The sequence below is a fragment of the Mixophyes fleayi genome, chromosome 3, assembly GCF_038048845.1.
Source record: "Mixophyes fleayi isolate aMixFle1 chromosome 3, aMixFle1.hap1, whole genome shotgun sequence".
Lineage (NCBI taxonomy): Eukaryota > Metazoa > Chordata > Amphibia > Anura > Limnodynastidae > Mixophyes > Mixophyes fleayi.
Window position 1 is genome coordinate 302,332,935 of NC_134404.1, and position 23,898 is coordinate 302,356,832.

Below are 23,898 nucleotides of genomic sequence, written 5' to 3' on the forward strand. Positions count from 1 at the left end.
CTCTGCAGAAGTGTCGCCTCACCTCTCCCTGTCAAAATAAAGCAGCACACAACAGACACACTTCTCCGGATTCATGTGCAGGCTGTGATCAAATCTATGGTCATTATGTACTAATGTATGTAAAGCTGCAATGCTCTTTTTGGATCCGAATAACGGCAGTTGTTATGTTTGGTTATTACATACAACACAGTTCTGTCCAAAATGCGAAACAGAGTTGGGTATTGAATATGGTGCATGGAGGAAGGGCGAGAGCGACACACGTATGTTATTGATCTCCTTACCAGCTTACTCGTCGTCTGTTATGACTCTTCATCCGGGCATGCCCTCCCAGCATAGAGCTGCGCAGAGCGACAGAGGATACATTACAAATATGGTGTATATTTATTGCTCTTTCCTCTATTTTCCTTGGTACATAGATCCCTATGTATCTGTTCTTTTATCCCAGGAGGGTTAGAGAGCTCAGAGGTGAGATCAAGGGGAAGGAGCGCTACATTTATTTGTTTCCCCATAGTTTGTTTTTGGGGATTCTTATAAAGGTTGATTTGTGATAAACATCGCTATTTTTTTCTGTGTGTGTTATTTACAGGTCGATTTTTCTAATCGCCTAATCCATCAAAGACTAATTGACCTATAAACTTCCCAGCTCCCCATCACAGGGGGATCTGTGATGGATTGGTTCAGTAATCTGCTGTGGAGATCACTAAATGCTTTCACTTCTTTAAGACACCCAAGATTGCTTCACAACCAGTAGGATGGGGGAGGGGGGGGCGTCTTTTTCAAGCTTTTCACATTCATTTTAATGGCACATTCATTTCAATTAGTTTTTATATCTATTATGCATATCCTGCTGAAATGAAGACCATTGAATAAAATGGGGTAAGCTCCAGTAAACTAACTTTAAAAAATAAATATGCATAGCACTCCCTTCTAAATTCTCAACTAGCCCCAATGGCAAACAATTGGGCTCCAAGTTTACCTATTCCTTTGACTTCAGTTTTCTACAAATATCACATGCTGGAAACCCTATTGAGGTTTTTTTTTTGGTTTTTTTTTATTTTATTCAAAATTGGATGGATTTGGAAGAAAATTGCTGTTTGATCGATTACATAGCTGGGATAAAGCATTCCCTTTTGGTCTTTTGTAAAAAGAATATACCTTTACAAGCCCCCACCGTTATTATGTGCAGGCTGCAGAATTACCTTAAGCAAGATCCTGTAAATATTTAAGCTCTGGAACATGCTTCTATGCAGCTATACACTAGAGGAAGAGCTTCTAGTGTTGGGTTGGTCATTTGAAAGGAATTACCCACCAGTAATCAAATTGTCATATTGTAGTTGCACCATAGTTTGACCTGTACCTCTCCAGCCACAACTTGAGCCTGGTTATCTGGCCTCCCTGCAGCGATCAGGGCTATCTTCTGCAGTGGGTCCCTACCCACTGATGTTGGGTTTTAGCACTAGTAAAAACAGGAGTGAAAGCCCATGTCACACACAATTATTTTTCAAAATACTCTCGCATTTACTAGCTATTTGTGTTCATTGTTAGGTCACTGTTGGCTTCCCCAATGCATATAACTTTTTGTCAACAGAATAGATCAAGATGCGTTCAGAAAAACGTTATGCACACTAGTGCTAGTAAAACACATCTGGATATGGTGTCCTTGAAAACAATGGTTTTCATTCTCAGAAGTGTTTACATGCGCTGTACTAGAGTTAAAAATACTTGTAAAATGCATGAATACAACACAAGTGGGCACAAGGCCTTAGAATGTAGAACACTGTGAATTCCAGGATGTTACATATAAGACTCCATCGAATGCATGAAATAATTCTTACCTCTTCAAAATGTACACTTTAATCCTACTGAAGTATTAATGTACAGAACTGAAATCTATCTGGATTAATACCATAGATTGTAAGCTTGCGAGCAGGGCCTTCTTACTTCTACATATGTATGTATTACCCAGTATTGTTTTGACTGTTCCCAATTGTAAAGTGCTATAGATTTTGCTCGCACTTTATAGATAAATGTTGATGATGAATCATACCTTCATTATAGCCTTTCAACCCTGTTACTCAGATACTGGCTAACCTGTGGGGGCCCAAACATAGTAACCATGTGGTTCTATCAGTTGGTGGTGAAAGGAGGGATTTACGTGTTCTACAGCCCAAACAGTAGGTTATGATCTCATGCCCACTCAAATGTGTTACTAGGTTTTTGGAGCTTACTGTAAATTTCCCCTGGAAATAGAACAAGCTATGTTCTGAAAACTTGAAAACAAAAAAACGCTCCTGCAACCATAGTAAATATGCAGATATGGTGACACTAGAGATAGTGGATTCTATTGTCAGACCAGTTTACATGCATTTTTGTTAGTACTGAAAACACATGTAAAACGCCAGTGGGTGTAACAATCACTAACCTGCCTCATGGACTGTGTGATGCCCTGTGCTCATTCTGTGAGATTGGAATTACTAGAAAGCGAATCATACAAGGAAATTACTGTAATCCGGCGGGCTGCCTGTTGGTGTTTCCTGTAGGAGTACACGCCAACACATCCACACAGCTGCTTATGTCTTCTAGTGTGTAATAAATAGGCCATTTTGGGGAGTGTGCTTTTGTGAATTCTCCAAATAGAGCATACTATGTGCATGACTTAATTTCTTGAAGTGTTCCTTAATATTACGTTTTAATCTATAATACATGTTTATGAATGTGCATGGTGTTGGGATGTTGTAGCTCTTCCCCACTAACCTGTTGTGCAGGACTCTTACACTGGTAACCAATCCTCTTCTCGGTGTAATCATTCAGGCATAACCAGCAGTGACTGTTCAGCCACTTAAGGTTTAAATTTAAGCATCTCCCCTGATTTTTTTTATTTTTTATTTTTTTTAAAACTTCATTAATATAGTGTCACTCACAAAACATAGTTTATTTGTGGTGTATCCATTTCATGAAAATTAGTTTGGAGATGTAAGGATAGCTCAATACTATGACTGCTATGTGGTCAGTGAGTGAACATTTTAGTCTAATGCAAGTTTAAATTTAAACTACCTGCATTGTCCACATCAATAGGTAACTATTTATGGTACATCAATGTCTACAAAACATAGTTCTTGGGCAGTTCACACACCAACTGGATTTTTGACAAAATATATTTCACATAAAAGATGGGAATGTAGAATGGATAAGGGCAGGGACTGATGTGAGTTCTCTGTACATCGCTGCGGAATCGGTGGTGCTATTTAAATTGATGATGATGGATATCCTGCATTACCCCTAGGATAGACTACATGAGCTGTGCAGAAGTTTGTACATGCAAAATTTATCAACAGCTACAATGTTGTAGCAATTCAATATGTATTGTAATCAATAGCAACAGCTATTAACTCCGCCCAGTTAGTGCGAGGCAGCACCTATGAAATGCGCAGCCACTTTCGGGCACAGTAGGAATTTCTCTGGTTTAATTCTATAAGCCCCTCGAGGAATCTACCATAGCTGTTGTAAGAAGCCGTTTAAGCGATCACTGTGGAGGTACTGGAGGACTGTTAGCTGAGAGATGTACGTGCATTGGCACCTTAGGTGATATCTGGTAATTAGAACGATCACCATGTTTGTGGCTCTAAAGGAATGGTGATCAGTAGGATCATTATTAGGCATTTTAGTACGGTTGAAAAGATGACCAAGCATATTTTACCAACGGCCCCCACCCCCAGAAGTGGCATGACTACTTTTATTTAAGTACAGAACTGTAGAACCCTATCTTGTAGCTCGGTCTGTCATTGAACACTGCTGCGTGGCTGAACGGCGGTCGAGCGCAGTGTGTGTGTGGCTAGCTTAAGTATCTTGACTTAACCTCTAAAACACAAATTGCATTTTCTAGTAAGCGTTTAGTAACATTCAATAAAACATGCAAAATCTAGACCTGAAACTACTTGAGAAGATGGATTTCTCCAAGTACAGCAGGCTTGCATATGTATACACTCGCCAATTATTGTGGTTAAGTGCGGTCTGCCTGTAACGACACACAATGTTGGTAAGTACACTTGAGATGTAATGTAACTTGCACTGCTATGAGCTGTATAGTAAATACTATATCAAACATCTTAGTATTTGAGAGGATATGAAATGTTTATATATTTGACAGTTACAAGGTGTTTCTAAATCTACTGATTCTCTTAAAGTGGGTATGTAATAACACTTTTTTGTATACATTTTCAGCACCATAATAGAGCTGCTGTAAGTTCGCTAATTCACCTGCTCTTTTGGCAGGAGTGTCTCTAGGTCGGCTCCCCTCTTTCTGCTCTGTGATATTGCATGTCTCAGAACTGGGTCTTGCTCAACTTACAGTTGAGACATTTTTCTGTGCACTTTATTAATACTCGTATATCCAGAGAACACTGCTCACTGATGACTGAAAACGGTTGGTTACAAGACTGACTTTCATGAATTATTATCAGTGTACTTTTTCATGTCTAAGGTTTTTCTATTTTGATGCAATTGTACATAAGCTTTTTTCTCTTTCTCTGGTTTACTGTGTATATTATAGGTGTATCTCAGTGCAGTAACTACATAATGTTCTATTACTCACTATACATGTCTGAGCGCTGTCTGTACATTTCAGGACCTTATGGTTGGTGATGAAGCCAGCGAGTTGCGTTCGATGCTGGAAGTGAACTATCCCATGGAGAATGGCATAGTGCGGAATTGGGACGATATGAAGCACTTGTGGGACTACACATTTGGGCCTGAGAAACTGAATATCGACACCAGAGACTGTAAAATCCTTCTAACAGAGCCCCCTATGAACCCAACCAAGAACAGAGAGAAAATTGTTGAGGTAAATTGGTTTCATGTTGGATGACGGCAATGTTATAATCCATGTACACCACTATATCAGATGTTGAAAAATCTCTTACTTAATATTGACTTTAACGTAAAGTATAATTTCTTACCAGCAGACTGTAGTAGTATTGTCATTGACAAGGGAATCCATGTGCTGTAGTGCCAACATCTCTCATGGTAGACTTCCCTCTTGCCCCATCTGCAAGTATTATAACCCATATTACATAACCTGTGTTTGATTGTGTTAGTCCTTGTATAGTATTATATTCATGGATAGTCATAGTGACTTGCAGCATTATCATTTCAGACAGTGGGAGTCTCTGGTGCTTTCCAATTGAGATGTTAAGTATAAAGTACCGAATATAAGTACCACCTTTGTTTTAATCAATGGTTTGAAATATGGTGAGATCACCAGTTTGATGTCACACTCAATTGTTGCTCTGACTATTACACTCAGAAGTGCTGTTGGACCATAAGCAACATAACTATGATGGCTAAACTTGAACTTTTTTCATTTATTTTTTTTAGTCTGTTTTATATAATTTTAAAACTGAAGAATTATTACAATACCAGGTACATTCTAATGCACTGCTCTCTAAAACGAAGGCAGTGAAATGACAAAAATACATGAGCAGTGTGAATATTTACATAAACGGCAATTACTGTTGGTGATATCAGAAAGTGAAAGATAGAAAATTTACACTTTTAACAATACCTACAGCTTCTCTGCCTTACTGTTCCTCAATCTTGAGCCATAACTTACCCTAGTCGCCATAAATTCATGGAGTGTCCTAATAAGTAGATCATCACTACCTGCAGCTGGGCCAGTCTGGCTTCTCATGCAAGAGCGGTCTCGGAAGAATAATTCTGTTGTCCATCGCAGCTTTGTGACAGCTCCCGTATCTCGCATGTAAAAGAAAAAATAGACAAAAATCTAAAAGAGAGCAAACAATCCAATAAGATGATAATAAAACATACTGATTTTCATCTTTGTGTTAAAGGTCTGCTCATGTATTATACCTAATTAACTCTCCCACTCCTATTGGATTAAGGTTATTAGTGAGGACTTCTGCCTTTTTATATGGTTGTGATTGAACTCTTCTTTAAATTATATTTTATTGTCCTGTGTGACCTATGTTAGAATATGTACTTGTATGTTTAAGAATTTTCTTAGTGTACTGCTCCTCCTTTAGGACTATATTAGGACTTCCTATATGCTAAATGTTATACTGTCTAATATTTTTTTTTTTATTTACTTTCAATCTATTTTTGTTTACAGGTTATGTTTGAGACATACCAATTTTCAGGTGTTTATGTTGCTATCCAGGCTGTTCTTACATTGTATGCACAAGGTGGGTAATCAGTCAAAAGAAATGAGAGCGGTACACCTCCTATTTGACACAAATCTGTACTAAGCAGAGCTAAATAATGCCTCTGAATCAAGACGTGTCTATGCTTGCTTAGAAATGTCCAACATTTTATCTATCCCTCGACGTTTGTAAGACCTTGCGTGTTCAAAAAGGGGGTAGGAAGAGGGCTTCTCTGTCCTTATCAATTTGGAATGGAAAAGGAACACCAGTACACAACAGTCTAAAGTTTTAAAGAGTAACTGGCTTGCAGGCTGGACTGGGGGCCCGGGGTATCTGGTCCCATAGGGGGCTACCTTGGGCTAGGTCACTGGGCCACCTGCATTTTTTTTTCCTTTTAAAATAGACCACTGAGTCGAGTCTTGTCCCCCGGGCTAAAATTTGCCAGCCCTCTCCTGCTTGCAGTCACCTCGGTATCACACTTAGAAATGCTGAACTTTTGTTTAGGCTTTTGACCCACCCCAACAAGTGTTGGGTAATTGTAAACTGTTGGTTTTGTTTTTTGCTTTGTTTTTTAATTTACTTGGAATATTGTATTTTCTCTTCATTCTTTAAATATAAATGTATGGCTATAGCAGTCCTTTAAAAGCCATTCACTGTTAAAGTGCATAATTTATATGTATAATAAAGGGGGGTTACTCTGCACACCCAAATTTGTGAATTGTATGAAAAGGTGCATCTCCACTGTGACTGACTATATATAATAGAATGCAGGAGCAGACTTTAGACACTTAACCTGTTGTAGGCAATAAACCTAATTTACAATATTTCAAGATATGTTGAAGCTATGTGAAGAAATTGTTGGCATTTTCACTTGTCACTATGGTACATGGGAGCATGACAGTATGTAATTACCTCTCGTCCTACGCAGTTAACTAGTCCTTTTCAAGAAATAAGTGCACAGGAAATCTATCCAGTTTCCATGGTAACTGCAATTTACTCCATTACCCCACTGATAGTATATTTAGTCACAAAGTGTACAGCACATATCACACTTGATTGGGCAGCTTGATAGTGGAGCCTTGGCCTTTCATAATGTCCTGTCTCTAACACTGTTCACATCACGGAGTGGATTGTTACCTTCGTTCCATGATATACCAGCTGCAAATGTGTCTGATGAACCAGCTGTGCCCTTATTTCTCTTTATAAAGGAATGTAAAAATACAGAGTATAATAATGAGCCCTGGACAGATCAGGAATAAGGCAATTGATGTATATGATTTGTAGGGAACATTTATCAATATCCTCATTTGCTTGTTTTGTTTTTTGTTTCTTTATTTCATTTTAATAATGCACGCACTGTTACTGTATGCTAAACTGCCTGGATGATGTAGTTGTTTCTATATTGAACAACTTTATCATGTTTGTTCTTTATTGAAACATAAGTCACAGTCCTGTGTAATGTGTAACCAAGTAATGTGTGCCTTGCTCAGGCTAACGTGACCTTTAACTCTTTCTTTTATATACCTGTTTCTGTTTAGGTTTGTTGACTGGCGTAGTGGTGGACTCTGGTGATGGGGTTACTCATATTTGCCCAGTTTACGAAGGTTTCTCTCTGCCTCACCTCACCAGGAGACTAGATATCGCTGGCAGGGATATCACCCGCTACCTTATTAAGGTAAGATCTAAATAGGGAGGGTACTCAATAACCAAAAAATTCCTTTCCTTGTGTGTGTATAATATATATATTTTATCTTATTTGCTTTTTAAATAGAACTGCTCTATTGTTGTTACCGCTTGTAGAGTTCACAACCAGGTAGGTCTGCGTGTCGGAATCACTGCGCCCAATTAGACAGATGCTCAGACAAACTGTATTGACACCTTTTAAAATCTTTAGATAGTATGCTGAGGAAACAAACTGCTGTATATCTGTAATAGTAGTGGGGAGGATAAAGTTAAGAGGGGAGCAGGTGTATAATTGTAGGTGCACCCTCTGCCTGGGCTGCATACCGAGAAATAGAAGAAATGCCAGAGCTTGAAGGTAGTTGTTTCTGTAGTACTGCAGGAGAACCACAGGTAACCTACATCTGCTCTCTAGGGCTGACATTGAAGGAGCTGCTTATTGCACACCAGGCATTAATAAATGGATCATATAACTTCAATCAGTCACATGTTCACTGTACTGGTAACATACCGCAAATGCATTACAGCCATTAAACTGTACTAGCTAACGTTTGATTCATTTTCCCAGATATTTTCTGTGCCATCCATTTAGAGTTTGTCCTGAGTTGGACCTAGTATACAGTACGGTTGAAGTTCTCCTGTTTCCATAGTTTATGGGATAAGAGAAATGTGTCTATACCCATGTATTGTCAGCACAGTAGCTTAGTGGTTAGCACTTCAGCCTCACAGCACTGGGGTCATGAGTTCAATTCCCGACCATGGCTTATCTGTGTGGAGTTGTATGTTCTCCCCATGTTTGCGTGGGTTTCCTCCCACACTCCAAAACATACTAGTAGGTTAATTGGCTGCTATGAAATTGACCCTAGTGTCTCGCTCTCGCTCCAATGAGGCAGGGACTGATGTGAGTGAGTTCTCTATACAGTGCTGCGGAATTCATGGAGCTATATCTGATAGCTGATTGTAGAAAAGTCAATGAGCACCATAATGCTTTGTCACATTGTGTAATTAGTGTCCCACAGCACGTAGCACTTACTTTTACTATCTTATGAAAGTGTTCAGTAGATACAGGCACATTTACAGAGGAAAAGGTCCTAACCAAACTCTCAAAACTGAAAGGCGCAGGTCAGAGGTAGGTCTAAGAGTGCAAGAGGAAGAGTATTTTGAAATTAGGTTGAGATGTATGAAGGGGTGGTTGTGTTGAGGCCTTTGTAGGTAAGGGTGATTAATTTGCATTGGATTCTGGAGGACACGGAGCTAGTGCAGGGTGCAAAGTGGGGTAACAGATGTGCAGCATTGAGAGAGGAAGAACAGTCTTGCTGCAGCATTTATGACTGATTGACCTGGAGTTACATAGGTGTGTGGGGAATACCAGATAGCAGGAGGTTGCAGTGGTCAAGACTAAAATTGAGAGAATAGATAAGAGTTTTGGTAACATGTTTGGAAAGAAAAGGGTGTATTCTGAAAATATTTCTAAGGTGGAGCCGACAGAACTGGGAGAGAGTCTGGGTGAAAGGAATAGTACAGAGATTGGGTCGAGTGTGACCCCAGGGCAGTGGGCTTGGGGCCTGAGGAAACTGTGTTACTGACAGTGATTGAGATTTGAGAGGTAAGTATGACTCTGGGAGGAGCGAAGAGGATAAGTTCTGTTTTGGCTTAGGTAGCTCAACATGAAGAAAGGCAGTTGGTTACAAGAGAGTTCAGAAGGGGAAAGGTCGGGGGTAGAGATATTTGGATGTCATCACTGTAGAGGTGGTACTGGAGGCCGAATGAACCCATTAGTAGCTCAAGAAAAGAGGGTGTACAGTGGGAAAATTAAAGATCCAAGAACAGATAGTGGGAGTGGAGTATGTGCCAAAAGTAGAAACACTAAAGGAGCGGTTCGATAGGTATTAAGTGGACCAGGAAAGAACGGTCATGAAGGCCAGTGGAATGAAGGGTGTGTAGTAGAAGAGGGTGATCAACATTGTCAAAAGCAGCGAAAGGTCCAGAAGGAGTCATGTATAGAAACGATCCTTAGGGGCATATTCAATTCTTCTGAATCCCCGCAGCGTTAAAACTATTACCGTTATTACGGTAATAGTAAGCTGGATTTCAGCTCGCGGCTCAGGGAGCTGCGAGCTGAAATCCAGTGAGAAAACTACCGTAATAACAGTAATAGTGCGCGAAGCGAGAGAATTTTGGCATTTACGCCAAGAATTGAACATGCCCCTTAGGGTTACATTACTAAGCGGCATTTCTGACAGTTTGCCGTCTTTCTCTAGAATGTAAGGTCTCCGATCACCTTATCCTCACTCACACTCATCTGTGCTACTTACACCAATTGCTCAAGTAGTTAAATGTACACTATGTGGAATAACACCAAATGTGTCATAGGCACAAGGACAAAATCCACATCCGCTTAAGGAGCCGCTCTAAAATAACGTTTATATACCTATACAATGCAGTTTTTCTTATTATGAATGTGCGCAACCAGCCCACAGATTTAGTTCTTTTGCTTCAATAACTTCCAACTTCTCCCATAATCCTTTTTTCCAATCAGTGATTTCTAGCTCTGATTTGCTCGATCAACAACCAGTTTAACCTTGATATCCCTAGACCATTAATGGCAGAGACAGTCAGAAAAGCAAATCCAAAAGAATGAAAATGATCATTCTCTGGTATGCTGTATGTTCACATGAACCTGCATCATGTAACAGACCGTATTTGATATTTGCGTTGACCTGCCCCATTGGGCCACAGGTGTTCAACAAAATATATCCAGTCAGCTAATTATACAGAATATTTTTGTGGGTTTTTTTTTTTTCAAATCTGTTACAGATCCTGACAAACTTTACAACAGAATTCAGAATATATTGTTGCACTAGGTAGACACACAAACTACACATCTTTATACATTTTATCGGTATCATGTTCTCCACATTTCTAGGTATATGTAGCAATCATTCTTTTATTGGTGCGGTAATCCGATTCTGTGGATAACTACATCCAGTTTATCTACCCAAAAAAATACTAATAGATTAAGAACAATCTATTCAAATCATTAAAATGTACCCTTAAAAGCGACGGGGGAGATTACCGAATGTAGTGTTGTGTACGAGCGCTGCTAAATCTCAAGATGCTGCATGGCGGCGGCTGATTTTGACGTTGCGTAAGTTCCCGAAGAACCATCACCGCCAAGCTTAAGCTACCTGTTTAAATAGATGTCGGCGTCTTCAGTGATGTCCGAATCAGACTGCGGCATCCAGCAGCTTCGGATATAGCAGCGGTCACATACCACTACTTTCGGTAATCTTCGCCGTTGCTGTAAAGTTAAGGGTGGTTTTTAATTATATCGTTGTTAATGTGTGTTTGGTTTGTTTTTTTGTAGTTATACTTGGCATCTGTATCCCGAGCATTGCGATACTGATTACCACCACTTTTATTGAGGTGCTACCATCCAGTAACCAAATAATCAGCAGTAAACAAAAAGAAGAAAAAATAACTGGATATTAAAGGTGCTCTGTGTAGTATTGGGTCTCTTATTTGAAATGCACATGTGCCAAGTAATTGGAATAAAACATAACTTTTATTAATAAAAGATAAAATTGGTATTGTCCCATATCGGTAACTACTGATTTGGGACAATATTACTGGAATCTCAACATATTTATGTAAATTATTTCTTGTTTGGGGGTTGACTCCACTTAAGCTGATCATTTAAGATACGGTGTTCTCTTATAATATATAAGTAAGGAATAAGAGTCATGCGCAGCAAGTTTTAGAACGCCTTATTTTCACTTTTTCACATTTATATTTTGCTGCTTTTTAGAATCAAACCTTTTATCTTTTATTAATAAGTTATGTTTTATTCCAATTACTTGGTACATGTGCATTTCAAATTAGAGACCCAATACTACACAGTGCACCTTTTAAGATCCAGTTCTGATATTTCTTTTTGTTTACTTCAGAAACTTTACAACAGATGCAGGATAAAATGATGTAGCGCCATCTTGTGACTATTTAAAATTAAACTGTGAGCAACACAAACAGAATTGTTATCATGGCTGCGGCACAACTTATATAAGGAGCATTTGTATTCTAAGAATATCATACTTTAATATTAATAACCTAGTGAAACTATAAATGAACATCATTATTGTGTAATATAAGACTGTTGCTGAGCTTTATGTAATGCTACTGCATTTCTTTCTTCAAGCTAATTTAATTCACATAGTTACTTATACCAGTATTAAATCTAGAAGATTAATTTGCACACCTGTCAAACTCTGATCATATTATGCATTTGCATAAGAGCAGTGTTTGTACTATTTTGGTGTAAAAAGTGGCTTTCTGCTATATATTGCTATAAATATGCACAATAAGATGTTGTTCCATATAAATGGAAGGCAGGTGTGTGCTGTCTTGCAGTATTGCAGGTGTTAAAAACAACTGCTGACATCAATGTTTTGCTCATACAACTAAATGGAAAACTGATATTTCTGAAAGATGCCTTTAAGTCATGCTTGGTAATGCCAAGAAAGCATTCATAGGGGCAGATTCAGTTCTGCCCAATGTGTCTCCGGAACGGTCCACGGAGGCGATGTCCGGCCTGAAATCTTTGCTTATTTTTGCTCTCACCTCATTTGAGGTACAAGTGAAGATTTCAGTACCACAATAACCGAGCTGCATGCAGCCGGACATTGCAGTGATGTTCGTGTATCGCACAGACTTGAATCTGTGCCTCAGTTCTCTATTGGTTTTGCCCAATGCGCTAATGTCCGAGTACTATAGAATTTGGAACATGGCTTGTTTTCCTGCATCGCAAAACTATATAAAATATTAGGGAAATAAAATTAGATTTAACATTGCTGTTCATTTGTTGAAAACGTTCTTAAAGATCTTAAAGGATATTTAAAGGTGTATTCTAAATCCTTTCATAGGCTGCTTTAAGACACAGTAAATTGTAGAAAGGACCTAACCAAAATGGTATTGCATAAAATAAACTGTCAGGGCCAGTGTTTCGAAAACTGGAACAATATAATGCAATGTGAAAATTTTCTTGCGCTCAAGTACATTGTTAAGGCACTTGTTAGAGGAAGTAGCTTTGGATTTTTTTGACAAAACTTAATGAAAGATTTCAGATTAATTTCTATGCTATATACACAAGAGTGAACTCCTCAATAGAAGTTAATTGGAAACCTTGTATAATGTTTCTTCCAGTTGCTTCTGCTGCGCGGCTACGCTTTCAATCACTCTGCAGATTTCGAGACGGTTCGCATGATCAAGGAGAAGCTGTGCTACGTCGGGTACAATATAGAGCAGGAGCAGAAATTGGCGTTAGAGACCACAGTCCTTGTGGAATCCTACACAGTGAGTATCCTGCAGTTGGCGGAAACCCCTTTGTCCTTGTATCTCGGCTCTGGTGGGGGTCTGCATCTCCCTACATTGCCAAAACAAACAGATATATGTACACTACTTCAGAGAATAGGTCTACTTAAAATGTGTAAGAAAATGGTATTATTGAGGCAGCAGCATTTTGGTGTGTTTTTGTTTATGGGTGCTGGAGGGGTTTGGTGTAATCTAACCCATGTATATATTTGATGTCCTGGCATAACACAAGATTACCCTGTGTAAAACACAATAGTCTATGGGGCAGATTCAACTCTGTCTCCTTTGGAGACGTGTGTTGCATACAGTGTGCCTATTTTACAGGTATTATGGTACTCGGAACATCGCTGATTTTCCTGTTCACCTAGGGGAATATGAGAGCAGATACGTTCCTGCGGAGTGTCATCACAGACCATTCTAGAGGCACTTTGCTGTACATCAGAAAGTTTAGTCTATTACCCCCCTTTGTGTGTCTTTTTGCTTGATTGCTTCACAGCAAGAGGAATAAGAGGTGACATTGTAAATATTCCATGTTTCTCCTCTTATTACACAGCTTCCAGATGGCAGAGTTATTAAAGTAGGTGGAGAGCGTTTTGAAGCGCCAGAAGCTCTGTTCCAGCCTCATCTGATCAACGTAGAAGGTGTTGGAGTTGCTGAGTTGCTGTTCAACACCATCCAGGCAGCTGACATTGATACTCGGTGAGATATTCTGTACTTTATCGTACTGAATGGCTACATTGCTGCCACAGGGAACACTGATGTACAGTCACATGCAGAACATTAAATATATATGTATTTTCTCAGCACACGTCTCGCATCTTGTTCCACGTAGATCGGAATTAAAAAAGCATTTAGAAACCAAACGTCTGAACATTCCCTTATTAGGAGGTACATTGGGTACATGCAGTAGCCGTTCAGACATAATTTCTTTTCTGGCCGACAAATTCTCTAGGCACATCAAAAAATAAATACATTGAGTTATTTTAGGAGGGCTAGTTATATTGAAATTGAAGGCATGGAAAGTATGTGCTCTGTTTAGGCATTGACAAAGTCTCTTGTGCTCCTACTTGCATGAAATCCATTGGTAGCATGGTTTGGTGGAATGCTCCATTTCCAAGTGGCCAGTGTGTAACCTTCCTCACCACATCCATGGAACCCTAGGTAGTCAGCGGTTCGTTTATGAATCAGAATAAAAATGAGCCCCCCACAGTGCTTTTCATTTTGCAAAGATATTCATATTCTCTCCCTCTTTCCTTTATTAAAAGTCCTCGTTGTTTTTGTTTTTTTTTTTCTCTCCACAAGACTGTTTAGTAAAGCCTTATTAATATTTTCAATTAATGATTAAGAGCTCATCAAGTAATGTCACCCTACATTTCAATGTGTATTTTATATTGTTATGCCTTTGCAAAGAAAAAGAAAAACCTCTTTCCTGCATTAAAAGGAGTCTGGCAAGCACCATTTAAAGTATAGGTCTGATTGCCAGGACTTCTGTGAGGGGAAAAGGACTCTGTGGCTCCCCGCTATGTAAGGAGCACATATTCTGCATGGGGTGCCCTAATACACACATCTCCCCCTAGCAGAGGTTTCTACATTATGTACTCCACATCTTGTTACACAGATCCATGTACTTCCTGAGTATGTGAGCAAATTCATTCAAAAACATCATTAATGCTGACATTTAATTGACTTGCAGTTATGCAGCTTGGTAAATACATTAAATTAAATATTTAAATGTAGTTCTTAAAGTACTTTTTAATGTGGTAAGTTGTTACAACACTTGTATAATTTCATATATATGCTTCTTTTTTTATTCACTTATTTTGCATCTTTGTTTATACGGAGTCATCACACGAGATACATTTCGACTTCTTCTCTAGGTTTCTAGCCTTTTCACTTTTTTTTTTTAAATTAAATATATAAATATGGTTTGTTTTTTGTGTTTTGGTTTTCCATTCTTTGTAGCTGACTTTGTTAATTTACTGCTGTCTGCAGGCCAGAGTTCTATAAGCACATTGTGCTGTCTGGTGGTTCCACCATGTACCCAGGGCTGCCATCTCGCCTGGAGAGAGAACTTAAACAGCTCTACTTAGAACGAGTCCTTAAAGGGGATGTCGAGAAACTATCGGTAAGAATTTAAAATGTGTTGATCTCCACTTGCCCTCTTTTCTGGCTTATGTTGTGTGGTAGCTTTATAATTGTTCTGGGCATACCCAGCAGAGTCTATAAAGTATGTGTGCTTGGGGGGGGGTTCTGGGCATACCCAGCAGAGTCTATAAAGTATGTGTGCTTGGGGAGGGGTTCTGGGCATACCCAGCAGAGTCTATAAGTATGTGTGCTTGGGGGGGGGGTTCTGGGCATACCCAGCAGAGTCTATAAAGTATGTGTGCTTGAGGAGGGAGGGGGGGGGGGGGGTTATAATGTACTTTTAATACAATTAACTGCAGCTGAAAGGTCCAGTAATCTGCCTTGTCCATTGTAAAGTAAGTCTTTTAAAGCTGTGTGCAGAGCGGTTATGTAAATTCATCCAAAAAATAAATAAACTCCAGTATACTGAATTTATATCCTGAAGTCTGCCTGCGGTTGACCTGTAATGGACTTCATGTACCAACTTCTATTTGTGAAGAATTGATGCTGTTTTGAAGGCAAAGTGTGCTCACGCCAAATATTGATTTGACTTTCTTATGTTCATTCAGTTTTTAATTAATAAAAAATAAACTATGAACACTTCTATTTTTGAAAGCATTCTTACTTTGGAGCACTTTTTCCACAGCTGCCCAAAACTTTTGCACAGTTGTGTGTGTATATTAATAAATTATTTTGTATTTTATGTAACATATGCAGTGTGTTCCTATATGTATACATTTCATTCTTGTTCTAGCAGTCTGGCTACTAAATGATTGGTATAGATGTGTACGTACTTTGCTTTCTAACTAAACGTATAGAAGCACTTTGTGAAGGCAGGGGAGAAAACATCCCCAACAACTGCAGAGCCTGATATTGGCACAAGCCTCTTTTTTGTATGAGGGGAAAAAAGCATTCATAAATTCAAACTTTTGCCACTAGAGGGAGCACGTTAACATCGACACAATTTATTTCTTTTTTTTGGTCTTGCTACAGTGTGTAACTATCTACATCTCACATTTAGGTGAGCAGTTGTCTTTGCGTGTGCACAGAACTCTTTCTATATAAGCATATAGGGTGCACCTTTTGTTTATAAATGTTTGGTTTCTATTGAAACTAGTTTCTAGTGAATTTACTCTTTTGAAAAACAATAAGATTCAAATTGGGGAGCATTCTTCGTAAACCAGTTTGTTTTTACTTTGCATCAACATTTGTCTGCTAGGATGCATTATATAGGATTTGATGGTGACGTGTTTGTTTAGCTAAGAGAGTAGTTTATGTAAGATGGGGAGTTGTACTGTAAATGCCACAAGGCATTGTTATTTCCTTCGCTTACTATTTTCAATATTCATTGCAATATTGTTTTCTAACAAATATTTCTAGGCATATGTACATAACGTACGTTTCCTCTTGTTCCAGAAATTTAAGATCCGCATTGAAGATCCTCCCCGTCGTAAGCACATGGTATTCCTAGGGGGCGCAGTGTTAGCAGACATTATGAAAGACAAAGACAATTTCTGGATGACCCGACAGGAGTACCAGGAGAAAGGCGTGCGTGTGCTGGAGAAACTCGGTGTGACTGTTCGATAAACTCCACTGCCAGCTCCAGTTGCTTCTCTAAAGCTTTCCTCTTTTCCTTTTATTGCCAATCTTTGAACTCATTGAGCTACATGACTTGGAAAGGCCTGTCTGTGCCCTCTTGACCTAAAAGGTCAGGTTTTGTTGGGGGGTTTTTGTCCCAATTTCTTGGGGGAGGTGGGGGACTTTGTTCAATGTTTGTTAATGTGGCTAAATTTTCACTCATTTGCCCATTTCTGTACAAATACAAAGCTTTAGCTACAGAGCCTATCTGCTCCATTGTTCATTCCCAGTAGGCGTTTGGCTAAACACAGTAGGCTTTCTTCCCCCACATAGTATGCTTGCTTTATCTTCTGCTCACTGGGTGGTTTGGCTTTAGTACAGTACAGCTCTCTCCAATAGCACTGCATCCTTGGAGTGGGTAACTTTGCACCCCATTCTGCAATTACACACTGCCCTGGTCTCCGCAATATGATAAAATTATCTTTTTACTATACTACGTACTCAGCTGGGAATTTGCCAATCCAGTTCTTTAAATTTTCTTTTTCGAATTATTCGGTTGGGGGATATTTATGGTACAGTTCCATATATTATACTGTAAACTGGATAGAGGTCCTAACTCTCTCCTTTGTGACCTAACAACAAAGCACTTGTCCAGGGAATATTGTCAGCTGTGAATTACGTTCTTATGATTCATTCCCAGGAACGGAAGAAAAAAAAAAAAATACAGTTAAGTTACAAACTTGTATGTGCTGATTTCTAAATATAGAGTATTGTATCTATAGATAAAAAAAACAACTTGTAAGTGTTCGGTTTTTTTCTCCCTAAACTCCTCCTCACGGTGGTCGTCATCATGACACCCATGTGTCTATTGGAAGCACAGTGACTAAAATGCCTATCAGCCAGTGCCAATTATGTTTTCAGTGACTGAATATACTTTATTAGATCATTAAAGCAATGCCAGGAGAGCACAGGGTAAGGCCGTTTCTTAAAATAAAACATTTTGCTGTAAAGAGTACAGCATTATATATAAATATATATATATGTACAAGTCTATCTGGTAAGGTGGTAGTTTACAAAGTGTTCCTAAATCGCAACTAGTGTTACACTTTTAAGTAGTGATGGCGTAGACTTAATTTTGTTTCTGTGGTCAGTGCTTTTTGCTTGCGGTAATGTGTAATTCCTTGCAATCAGGTATTGAGTTTTTATTGCCATTGGGGCATAGAAATTGATATAATAAAGACCTGCATAAACATTTGGAACATACATTAAGGCCTAGTAAACTGTTGCAAAAAGTTACTAGTCCATACGGGGACAGTTTTCTATTACCCATTTCAGCATTTTTAGTGGTCACATTATGGTAGAAGTTACCAGTTCTATATGTATAAAGGCACGGTAGATTTCATCTGCGGCAAATGGTTATATTGCTTTGATCTATACAATATAATGCTGATCCTTTCCAGCCTTACTATGCAGATATGTAACCCCAGGCTTCCATGATACCGGATTTGTTGTATTTAATAAACCAGTTGAAGGGAAATGTGGATTATACAAATCTTTCTAGCTGTTCTCTCACATTACATTTACAGCTTTTAGAAATCAGGGCCAACAATTTGCTTATAGGTTAGTGGTATTTCATTTTTCTTTTATTTTTATTTTTTAATTCCATGATTTCTATGTCATTTAAATTTAAAGGTAATTTTTAAAATAATTTGGAATAAATTGGTCATTCTCTCTGAGCGACTTGTCATCTTCTTTCTAGTTCATGTAATAACAAACATCAATACACTGGTATGGTAACATGGAAAAATATATACTTAATTGAGAATCTAATTTTGTCAACAGGGATTGCAGCATTAAGCGAGTCAAAACTGCTTGTGGCTGAAATTTAAGTTGGGTTACATTATTGGAAAAAAACATAAGTATAACAAAGCATAGACTGTTTACATACATGGGATATATACATTTAATCTCCAATTGTGACTGACAGGGAACCTTTTTTTTAAGAATGTTTTTGAAAATTGAGATTTAATGTAAGTGGTTCAAGAACTCCTAAATGGAAAAGAAAAACAAATTTTAATTTGAGATCCAGTCATGTACAGGCGGCAGGAAGCCTGGGACATCCTGGTGAAGGTGCCCAGCTATAGCAATTCCGACGGCCAGTTAGGTCATTTGAAGGGCTGCCTATTCTAGTAAAAATCTCAATGGAACGGGACTGGTATAAAAGTCTGACTGTATGAACAGCCATCACAAACAGCACTGTGCCCCAAGGCATCGTAGTGCTGAACTTGTGGCCAATCTGCCCATGTATTGGAATCTGTATATGTCTAAACGGAGTATTAGCCTTGATGATATTAACCAGGGCCGTAACTAGGGCTGTGCGACAGGGGCGACTGCCCAGGGCGCAAGGCTGAAGGGGAGCGCAATTTAGGTGATTTGGTTAAAGTTGAGGGCTAGGGGGGACGGCATTTGTCTTTCTTGCCCCTGGCGCTAGAATTCTAAGTTACGGCTCTGATATTGACAAAGGGGGTTTTGGGTAGTAAACGTTACTTCCCATGTAAAGGACCACTAAATGTAAAATTCAAGGTGTTTTTACATAAAATTGTTACTTGTCATCACAAATGATATAAATGTAAATATAAACAACCATTAGATGTTTGACTTTTTAGTAAATGATGTGCAAGCTGTTTGTTTCGGCCATTTCATACTTTAAGGCCCTTTGCTTTGTGCTTCGATAGACCTCAGGGCTACTGCTGCTACAGAATATGCCCTAAAGCTTTATTGTTAGTCCTGTAACCACCATACACTGGATGTGAGGGAATGTCTGCAAATACACGTTTAGAATTACCTCATAGTGGGCACGGTCTTAAGGGCCTTCATGAATATTGCTGTCCTGGAGCATCCTAGACCTAAATGTATAACTGACTGTCAATTATATATAAAGAGATCACACAAACGCCTGGCGATAAGATCGATCAATCCTATGGATTACTGCTGCTCTACAGGTCGCATAAATGAACTAAGAATAACAAATTACTGTTCAGTAGGGTGTAAAGGGAGTGATAAGAGTACATAATTGGTGCAGTGTAAAGATCTGTAAAGAGCAGAGCGTATCTGTTTTATTTCTTAATCCCCTCTCGCTGCAGAATTTTCCACAGCAAGTTCTATATTCCTTTTTTGGGAGGAAGTATTTATTGTTTGGCAAACTGCTTTGACTTAAAAACTGTCTTGACCTTCCTCTGGCAAGATCCATAATATTTCAGGTAGATGACCGTTATATGATGTGTCCACTCATTTGTGCAGACCTCAGTAGTACCATTTTGTCTAGAGATGGGCGGGCTCGGTTTCTTGAAAACCGAACCCACCAGAACTTCGGGGGTTCCGATAGCCGAATTGGCTCGGTACTTTTGCGCTAATCAGATTCCAAAATGAGGCAAAACATTGTCGGATCTCGCGATTTTTTTAATCTATAAATACCGCCCTCCACGGCGATCTAGCGCCATTTGAGAGAGTGATACAGAAGTGGTAGGATAGAGTGGCAAAGAAAAGAGTTCCATTGCTGAAATACTAATCTACAAGTCCTTGCAGGCTTTTTTTCTGAATTTGCACGAAGTGTAAAAATTGAATGTAAATCACTGGAATTTAGTGTTATTAAGGTTGATTTATATCTGTATTTTGTACTTACATTATGTGATTTTTAGGCCAAAAAATGGAATTTTGTAAAAAAATAAAAAAATAGCTAAACAAAACCAAAACACGCAAGGGCGGTTTTAGCAAAACTAAAACCTGAAGGTAATCCAGATCCAAAACACGGGGATCAGTGGGCATCTCTAGTTTTGTCACCTATGACCCCTATTCCTGTCCCTTTATGAATCATCTGGGAGTTGTTTTTAAAAACACATTTAACTTCTCTAATCTAGTATCTACTTTAGCTGCTTCATATAACTTTCTACAGTATATGGTTTTGAACACAGTGACTGCATTAATGTGCCCAATTTGTTTTTCAGTGTTCTATGACATGCTTGCCTATTTCAATCAAGCATTGCGTGAGTTTATTTCTGTACATCTTCCATAATCTTTTTCCATACGCCCACTGCATTCTGCTGCACTATCTTCTCTAGTCTGCATGCGGAAACAGATATGATTCTTGTTTAGAAGTGCAAGTACCTTACATGCAAGTCTACAATTTATAATACAATTTTTTTTTTTGTTCTTTTATTCATATTTTCATTTAGTGTGCATGTCACGTACACACACACACGCCTTGTAATTCAATATAGATGTTATATTTATTTTGCCAGAGCTTTCTTCTGAATTCACAGAGCCAACTGTTTTTGAGCAAGTAAAAATATTCACAAGTACTATCAAATGTACATAGCATGTACTGGTAGGAGCATGCTCACTGTGCTCTAAAGAGACTTCTTGTGACATTATGAAGCTAGGATGTTGTCTTCAGGTTGGCTCTGAATGATCACTTAGGACTAGCATTTGTGGAACTGTGGTCCACGGCTACAGATGCAATGATGACAGGTGATTTGGGTGGTTGAGACCAAATTGGAAAGAATTTGGAGCATGTTTGGTCTTGATCAAAATCTGACAAATATGTAAATCCTATTAATTTTTCCCAGTATAATGCACAAAAATGTAAATCTAGAGTTCCATAATTCTTTTCATAGTTACTTTCACATAATAAAGTCAACAAATTGCTGTGAGTGGTTTTATAGTGCTTTATAAATGGCAGTGCTACAGTGCTTTTGTTTTTTTTTTTTTGTTTGGTATTCTGTTCTATTGGAAAAATATGGTTTAAAAAAAACAAGCACTTGTCTATGCCCACATTCAAATCTCTACTATATATCAATTTGTAAGCAATGCAAAATGTCTATGTATCCAATACGGGTAGGGTACACAATTTTGACACTTAAGTGTCGACATTTAACCTGCTGACATAAAAATGTCAGCAGGCTAAATGCCGACACTTAGTGTGTAGACAGCTGGACAATGTCGCCAATGCCAACATTAAAAGACCAATGCGGCCGGGTCCGGCAGCTACACCACGGACCAGCCGGCATTGGTCTTTTAATTTCTTAATTGTTATTGACGACATTGTGAATGTTGCCAATCGCACTGACGACATTGTCCACCTGTCTACACACTAAGTGTTGGCATTTACAGTGTCTGAATAGTGACCGCCACCAATTAAACTACAAGTGAAATGAAGTTTAGAATGAAACCGCAACTAAACCACATAGAATGCAAGTCAGAATCTGTTGTCTATCTTGGGGATAGATGAATGATGGTGGGGTGAACTGGTCGTTATAACTAAGCTAGATGTTTTGTTATCTGAAATATACATTCAAATATGCTGAACAATGTAGTTCACAAAAGAAAAAATCTCAAAATTCCCTCCAAAATTAAGTAGATTTTATGGGCAATTTTATTGGGAAAATGTTACAATTTCAGTTATTAACTTCACAACACTGCCTTACCATCACCAAATATTTGCCATGTTGTGTGCATCAGAGATCCCACCTACCTGTTGTAAGTGCTCATTCAGACAAACTTTGCCCCGAATCAAACAGAATGTGTCATCAACAACAAACATCTCTGGTCACCGTGCAAGCATGACCGTTTATACTGTTGCTCATACGAACGACAGGCATGTAGACACCTGGATCAATGATCCTAATGTGTCTATGGTTTTCAGAGTAGTTTGTCCCTGTTACTTTTCACATAAAATACAGCTTCTGTAAAAGCAGTTGTCTGAGTGCTTACTGAAAAGACAATCCACCATGTCTAAGCTTGATTGGTGGTTGTAGCTAATTTAGCAAGCATTTGGAATTAATATAATTGCTAGTTAGTAGATTTATCTGAACAGTGAGCAATATATGGAGTCTCGTGGGATTTTTTTTTTAAAAGATGAAAATGTTTTTATTTGTAAATGCAGATGAAAAAAAGCTGTAAGTAAATAAAAACTGCGTTACACTTGTAAAGAAGTCTATAATTTATTTAAAGGAGTAACATCAGAAAGAATACAAAGATCATATTAAAAGAATGTTAATTTACAAGATGTCTCCTCTTAGTTGTATGTGTTATAACAAAGGGAAGGAAAAGTAAATAAGACAAGCACGGATACCACCAGTAACATTGCAAATTAAAGTACATGGAGCAGGGCTCAGAATAATTAAACCATGTCGTTGAAAGTCCGACATCAACAAGAACAAGGGCCTAACCCACAGAGCACCGCACGCAGTCCAGGGGATCCAGAAGCGCTCTAAGAACTATGTTCCAATAGCGGGTGGAGGGGCAGCGAAGTGTATAGGCAACTACGGCTTTCTAGGAAGTACCATGGGACCCACACCTTGTCAAATTTATGTGATTTATCATGGAGGTAGTTACATAATACTCCATATTTTCTACATGCTTAATGTAAGTTCATAGTTCCTGCATAGATGGATGAGAAGGGTCTTTCCAATGGCGATTTGAGATTAAGCAGCTGCCAGTATATGAGAAAGAAGCTTATTAGAAGGGGTGCTCTCATCAGGTATAGGGCTAGAGAGAGAGAGAGACCTTATTAACCTGTTTTTCTGACACAAAGTTTAATAGTGTAAGGATCCCGATTTTTTTTTTTTTTTTTTTTTTTTTTTTTTTTTTTTTTAACTGTTCTGAATGTGATCAGGCTTCAGCTACACAACAGACCTTTTGCTTGTATCCACTGTAAGCGTTAACCTTGCAAGCAATCGTGCAGTGACCAAAATGCTGCCTGCCAACATTTGATTTGTATATGTTCCACTTGTGTCTTTTTAGGCAGTAGACAGATCTTAAGAGGAATGTAGAGATGGCAGAATTACTACTTTTACCTAGGAGAAGGGTGGAATCGTGGAGAGATAATTCAGTGGGGTACATTTGGCACCAAACCACTGTCAAAAGAATGACATTGGTCAGAATGGGAAGCATGAGCAAGAAAAGAATTACTCAAAAGCCTTTCTAAATCCTAGAA

The 23,898-nt window shown here is 38.6% G+C and overlaps 1 protein-coding gene across 1 annotated transcript in view; it reads left to right on the top strand.

Annotated features, from left to right (window-relative positions):
- The window catches only part of ACTR2 (actin related protein 2), a 37,070-nt gene extending 18,430 nt beyond the window's left edge, over window positions 1-18,640 (top strand). Inside the window, exons 3-9 of the mRNA XM_075203913.1 lie at window positions 4,625-4,840; window positions 6,125-6,197; window positions 7,694-7,830; window positions 13,035-13,184; window positions 13,756-13,901; window positions 15,195-15,327; window positions 16,743-18,640. Of these exons, the coding sequence (XP_075060014.1) occupies window positions 4,625-4,840; window positions 6,125-6,197; window positions 7,694-7,830; window positions 13,035-13,184; window positions 13,756-13,901; window positions 15,195-15,327; window positions 16,743-16,913 (1,026 nt within the window). The 3' untranslated portion in view covers window positions 16,914-18,640. The remainder of the gene's footprint in view (window positions 1-4,624; window positions 4,841-6,124; window positions 6,198-7,693; window positions 7,831-13,034; window positions 13,185-13,755; window positions 13,902-15,194; window positions 15,328-16,742) is intronic.
- Window positions 18,641-23,898: the final 5,258 nt, after the last annotated feature.